Genomic DNA, 5,587 nt, shown 5'->3' on the forward strand with positions numbered 1-5,587 from the left:
TTCTCAGCTACAACTAGGCTGAGATGTCCCTGATATGTCCCTGAGATTACCCCAAATATGACCTACTCTATATCAATAGTTGGAATATCCACTTGTAGTTTTATGTTTGGGTTGATGCCACTGCAACATTTAAGCACAATTAGGTTTTGACAGGAATTAGTACCAAGGTCATTATTACAGCTACATGAAAAGGCTCAGGAAGAATCTCAACAGGGATTGAAGGGTAGGAAACACTGTTCTTACTAGAAACACTGGTTTCGGGGTGGAGTCACTAAATTCATACCAGAGGGCCTGCCAGAGCACCTCTTCAAGTGGTTCAGAGTATGGGTGGAGAACGTACCTTGAGTCTGATCTTGGGTTGCTTCAGTACTTTATTGTAACCATGGACAGGTCAGGTGATCGTGGACAGGTCAGGGGATCGTGGACAGGTCAGGTGATCATGGACAGCATCTGTCACGTGTCCAGGATCCCCCTCGTCACTATGACGTAGAGGGGGCTCCCAGAGGGAATTTCTTGTGTCAAACGTTCCCCATATAAATAATAATAATAATGTAATAATCCTAGCTGCTCCCGGTTCTCAGGCCAGCGCCGTTGTGTGGCAGCTACAGTCTACAGTGTAAAGCGCTTTGCAGCTGTAGGAGTACAGCTGGAAAGCGCTATATAAGTGTAAGCCTTTTACCATAATAATGTAATAATCTGTGTATATATCACGACCACGTATCCCAGCACCAAAATGTTGCAATTTCACATTATTGAAACGTTGCGATTTCACATTATTCTTGCGAGATCTGAAACAACTTCCCAACAACGAGGAAGCGTGTGATTATGTACATTCACTGAGTGAATATTATGAAAGTAAAATATATATTTCTCGCTAGAAATTTAATCAAAACGCAGTTTTATGCAGAAACTTACTCAAAATATTGATTTGTTTAACTAAAAAATGAGAAATGTCTGCCATGTTTTTGGTGTGACGGCCAGAATCTTGAAAGTCAGTGACTTGGACGCAAAATGTAATGCTGAAAAACTAGTTCACACGTTTGTATCCTGTAGACCAGATTACTGTCACGTATTATTAGCAGGACGTCCACGTAATTCATGAATATCCTCTGCAGCTGATCCAAAATGCAGCAGCATGAATGCTGACTGGAATCAGCAAGAGAGACCACGTCTCTCCTGCATTAGTCTCCCTCCATCAAACTTCACTGGGGAAATAAACTCCGTGGAAACATGTCAAGAGAAGAACCAGTCCTGAAGTCCTGAACACAGCTTCACTCAGGAATAAAAGTGAGATGCATCAGAGTCCTGCTTGTTTCAGTCTGAACAAATGACTTTCATGTGAACGTTCATCTGGTTTCATCTGTAAATGCTACATGAAGTCTCTGTTCATGTGAAATTTATAAGAATTATAAACTATAAAATAATCCATCCGTCTAAAATGAAACCTAATTAAATTTTTGTGTTTTTATTTGGGAATAAATACAAGTTGAGGTAAAAAGAGGTTTCCTTGTAAACTGGAGTCTGATATAAAAGGGTTAAATCCAGAGTTCGTCCTCTTCCTGGAATCTGGTGCTGATGAACCTCCCTCTTCTTCCTGCTCTCAGACCAGCAGATCCAGTCGGACCAGTTCTCAGACTGGTGTCAGCTTTGAGGAAGTGAACCTGTCTCAGTCTCAGTTACCGAGAGGAGAAATGGCACGGAAAGGAGATCTGCTGTACCAGGAAACCTTTCCTTGTTCCATCTGTTTGGAGGTTTTAAAGGATCCAGTGGCTATTCCCTGTGGACACAGTTACTGTATGAAGTGTATTAAATCCTACTGGGATGAAGGAGAGAAGAAACTCCCCAGCTGTCCTCAGTGTAGAGAGACATTCACCCCGAGGCCTGCGCTGGTGAAAAACACCATGTTAGCAGCTTTACTGGAGGAGATGAAGAAGACCGGACTCCAAGTTGCTCCTGCTGATCACTTCTATGCTGGACCTGAAGATGTGGCCTGTGATTTCTGCTCTGGAAGAAAACTGAAAGCTGTCAAGTCCTGTTTAGTCTGTCTGGCCTCTTACTGCGAGAAACACCTTCAACCTCATCATGATTCATCTACATTCAAGAAACACAAGCTGGTGGATCCCTCCAAGACCCTGCAGGACAACATCTGCCCCCGTCATGGTGAGGTGATGAAGATGTTCTGTCGTACTGATCAGAAGTGTATCTGTTATATCTGCTCTGTGGATGAACATAAAGGCCACGACACAGTCTCAGCTGCAGCAGAAAGGGCTGAGAGGCAGAAGGAGATGGAGGTGAGTCGACAACGAATCCAGCGGGAGATCCAGGACAGAGAGAAAGATGTGAAGCTGCTTCAGCAGGAGGTGAAGGCCATCAATCAGTCTGCTGATGAAACAGTGGAGGACAGTGAGGAGATCTTCACTGAGCTGATCTCTCTCCTCCAGAAAAGAAGCTCTGATTTGAAGCAGGAGATCAGATCCCAGCAGGAAACTGAAGTGAGTCGAGTCAGAGAGCTGGAGGAGAAGCTGCAGCAGGAGATCACTGACCTGAAGAGGAGAGACGCTGAGATGAAGCAGCTCAGAGACACCGAGGACCACAACCAGTTTCTCCACAACTACCCCTCACTGTCACCACTCAGTGAGTCCACACAGTCCTCCAGCATCAGCATCCGTCCTCTCAGGTACTTTCAGGATGTGACAGCAGCTGTGTCAGAGGTCAGAGGTCAACTACAGGACATGTGGACAAACGTCTCACTGGCCATCACTGAGGTGGATGTTTTACTGCCACAACCAGAACCAGAACCAGAACCAGAACCAGAACCAAAGAGCAGAGCTGGATTCTTGAAGTATTCATGTGAAATCACTCTGGATCCAAACACAGTAAACAGACAGCTGTTACTGTTAAAGGAGAACAGAAAGGTGACTTTTATGGAGAAACTTCAGTCTTATTATGGTCATCCATACAGATTCACTAAGACTCCTCAGGTCCTGAGTAGAGAGAGTCTGATTGGACGTCATTACTGGGAGGTGGAGAAGAAAGCAGGTGTAGTTTTTGTAGCAGTTTCATACAAGAATATCAGCAGATCAGGGTGGTGGTGGTGGGGGGGAAGTCTCTTTGGAATTAATGACCAATCTTGGTCACTATGTTGTTACTCAGACAGATATGTATTTTGGCACAACTACATCGACACCACCATCTATGGTCCTCAGGCCTCCAGAATAGGAGTTTACCTGGATCACAGAGCAGGTGTTCTGTCCTTCTACAGCGTCTCTGAAACCATGACCCTCCTCCACAGAGTCCAGACCACCTTCACTCAGCCGCTCTACGCTGGAGTCGGGTTTAGTTACCCCCTCTTAGGACTTTTTACGTTGTCCCGTCCTGGAGACTCAGCTGAGTTCTGTAAACTCAAGTAGACGTGTTTCCTCTTCATGTTTTCATCTCAATTTTTATTGATCTTCTTTTCTTCGTTTTTGTTCTATAAGTTGATGTTTTTTTGTTATTTCCTCTTTTGGAGGTGGAAGTCATTCTTTTGTAGTTTCACCTGGAACATTTTCATGTTACTATCATCTTCTATGTCAGTAGAAATAATCTGTGTTGTAATTGTTGTTAACTGTTAGTTTGAATGTGTTTCTAGGTTGTATTTCTCTTTTCTTCTCCTCTTTTTCTTCCACTTCATGGACTCAGACGACCCACCAGTCCTTCATCTCTGATGTCATGTCTGCATGCACACTGGTTTCCTCCTTCATTAGCAAACCAAATGTTGTTTTTTTTCTTAACCAGTGAAGACGTTCTTAAGGTGAAATAACAGCAAAGCGAATCTGACGGCACTACTTCTGAGATCTGCATGGTTCTTGTTTAACGCTGCATAGGTCAAAGTTCATGAAATGGTGACAGATGTTATATCTGCTTATTATACACAAGTGGTGACGCACTGAGCCAATCTTTTAAACATTTTAAAGGTCCTATACGTTTATTTGCACTTTTGTTTTACTTGTTACACTGTTGTAATATGTTATGTGTATGTTAAGCACTTCATTTGTGCATTATAAGCATATACAGCCATATTTTACTAACTGCACATTATATGTTTATTTCTCGATGATTTATGTTGTTTATGTGCAAATTACTATGCAGAGTACAGAATATTCGATACTGTTGATTTTAATGACATTAATTAACATTTAATGACATTTACTTATTTTATCACTTGTAATATTACACTGCAACAGTAATTCAGTTAAAGCAATTATTCTATATTGCTTTGGGTTAACTTTATTTTCTGTTATATAATTCATACTTGGGATTGAGATTATTAAAATGAGTGTTCTGATCCTACTTATTGTAGGTCAGGTTTTTTTTATGGACCCGTTGAGAGTTTGACCTACCTGGATATTGGAGCCAGTCGAAGTTTGATGGCGAGCCAGACCCCGGAGGATACTTAGAGATACGACGTCCCAGAACCTGAATCCTTTTACACGGTTACACTTACACACACCACTCACTTAACAGTGTAGTGGGACTAATTCCTCACTGGAAAGAGTGACCGAGAGAGACAAACTAAACTATAAACTGAATGATAAGAAATCATGCGGCTGCCAACTTTATTTTATTTTTTATTTTCCATACTTACCCAAGAATTGTGATATTTTGTGCAATTAATGTGTTATATTCATCATTATTCCCATCCTGCAATAAACAGGGAAGCATTATTATTTCTTAAAGAGATTACTATGTTTGTCTCGTTTCTGTGTAATCATTTGATCAATCCTGGGCTCCATAGTCGATCTTAGAACTTCTGTTTTCCTGGTCTTTGAGATTAAATCCCATTCCCTTTATTATTCTCTTTCCTTCTTAAAAGGGTTACAAATGCACTCCAGCTTGGGTCCAAACTGATAATAAGGTAATAAACGGAGCAGGGGCTCAAACTACATAAATGCTGAACTTTAAACAAGTGCACGCCCACATGGTTCCCTTTGAGAACTGTAAATCAGGGTGGAATCTGCAACCCTGTTGGGGCAGGCGATGAGGCTCATCAGCCAGGAGGTGGTGGTTGGATTTCTGTGGTCCTGAAAGACCGGAGTGAACCGTTGCCCCAGAGGACAACATGAGCTTCATGAGTCACGAATCACCAGACCTCTCCTCCGGGTGAGTGTTTTGGTCCTGGTTCACCAGCTTCCCCCGTCTCATGAGAGAGATCCACCGATGAGACGTCCTGCTGACCACTGGAGTCTTCCTCCAGGTTTGTAGCTGTGGATGTCCTCGTTCCTCCTGGTCCGGGCTGCAGCTCCTCTGCAGGTTACAGAAAACCCCATCCTCCTCCACCTCACCAACATTTTATTGTGGGGGAGTCTGCAATTACAAAAAGATTAGATCAGATCAGATCTTTATTGTCATCGTTATATAACAACGAAATTAAAAGAGCCATCAGTCAGTGCTAAAAATAAATAGATACATACTATAGTATATAAAACATTTACACACAACATCAAATAAGACAAATAACTGATTAAAACAAATAAATAATTATCAATAGCACAAAATCCCTCATATCAATTACAGTTTATTTTGAGTAGATTGAGTTTTGTTACAG

The 5,587-nt window shown here is 42.0% G+C and overlaps 1 protein-coding gene across 1 annotated transcript; it reads left to right on the plus strand.

The window, feature by feature from the left end:
- The first annotated feature begins 382 nt into the window (after positions 1 to 382).
- Positions 383 to 4,126, plus strand: LOC133444859 (tripartite motif-containing protein 16-like). Its single transcript, XM_061722758.1, has 3 exons — positions 383 to 409; positions 1,605 to 3,077; positions 3,207 to 4,126. The coding sequence occupies exons 1-3, from the start codon at positions 383 to 385 to the stop codon at positions 3,408 to 3,410; spliced, it is 1,704 nt and encodes a 567-aa protein (XP_061578742.1). The 3' UTR covers positions 3,411 to 4,126.
- Positions 4,127 to 5,587: the final 1,461 nt, after the last annotated feature.

This window comes from Cololabis saira, chromosome 5 (assembly GCF_033807715.1).
Source record: "Cololabis saira isolate AMF1-May2022 chromosome 5, fColSai1.1, whole genome shotgun sequence".
In the NCBI taxonomy this organism is placed as follows: Eukaryota; Metazoa; Chordata; class Actinopteri; order Beloniformes; family Belonidae; genus Cololabis; species Cololabis saira.

Coding starts and splice junctions, on each gene's coding strand:
- LOC133444859 (XM_061722758.1), top strand. CDS start 383: ATGGACAGGTCAGGTGATCGTGGACAG. Junction 410..1,604: donor GGTCAGGTGATCGTGGACAG/GTCAGGGGATCG, acceptor TCCTGCTCTCAG/ACCAGCAGATCCAGTCGGAC. Junction 3,078..3,206: donor TTTCATACAAGAATATCAGC/AGATCAGGGTGG, acceptor TATGGTCCTCAG/GCCTCCAGAATAGGAGTTTA.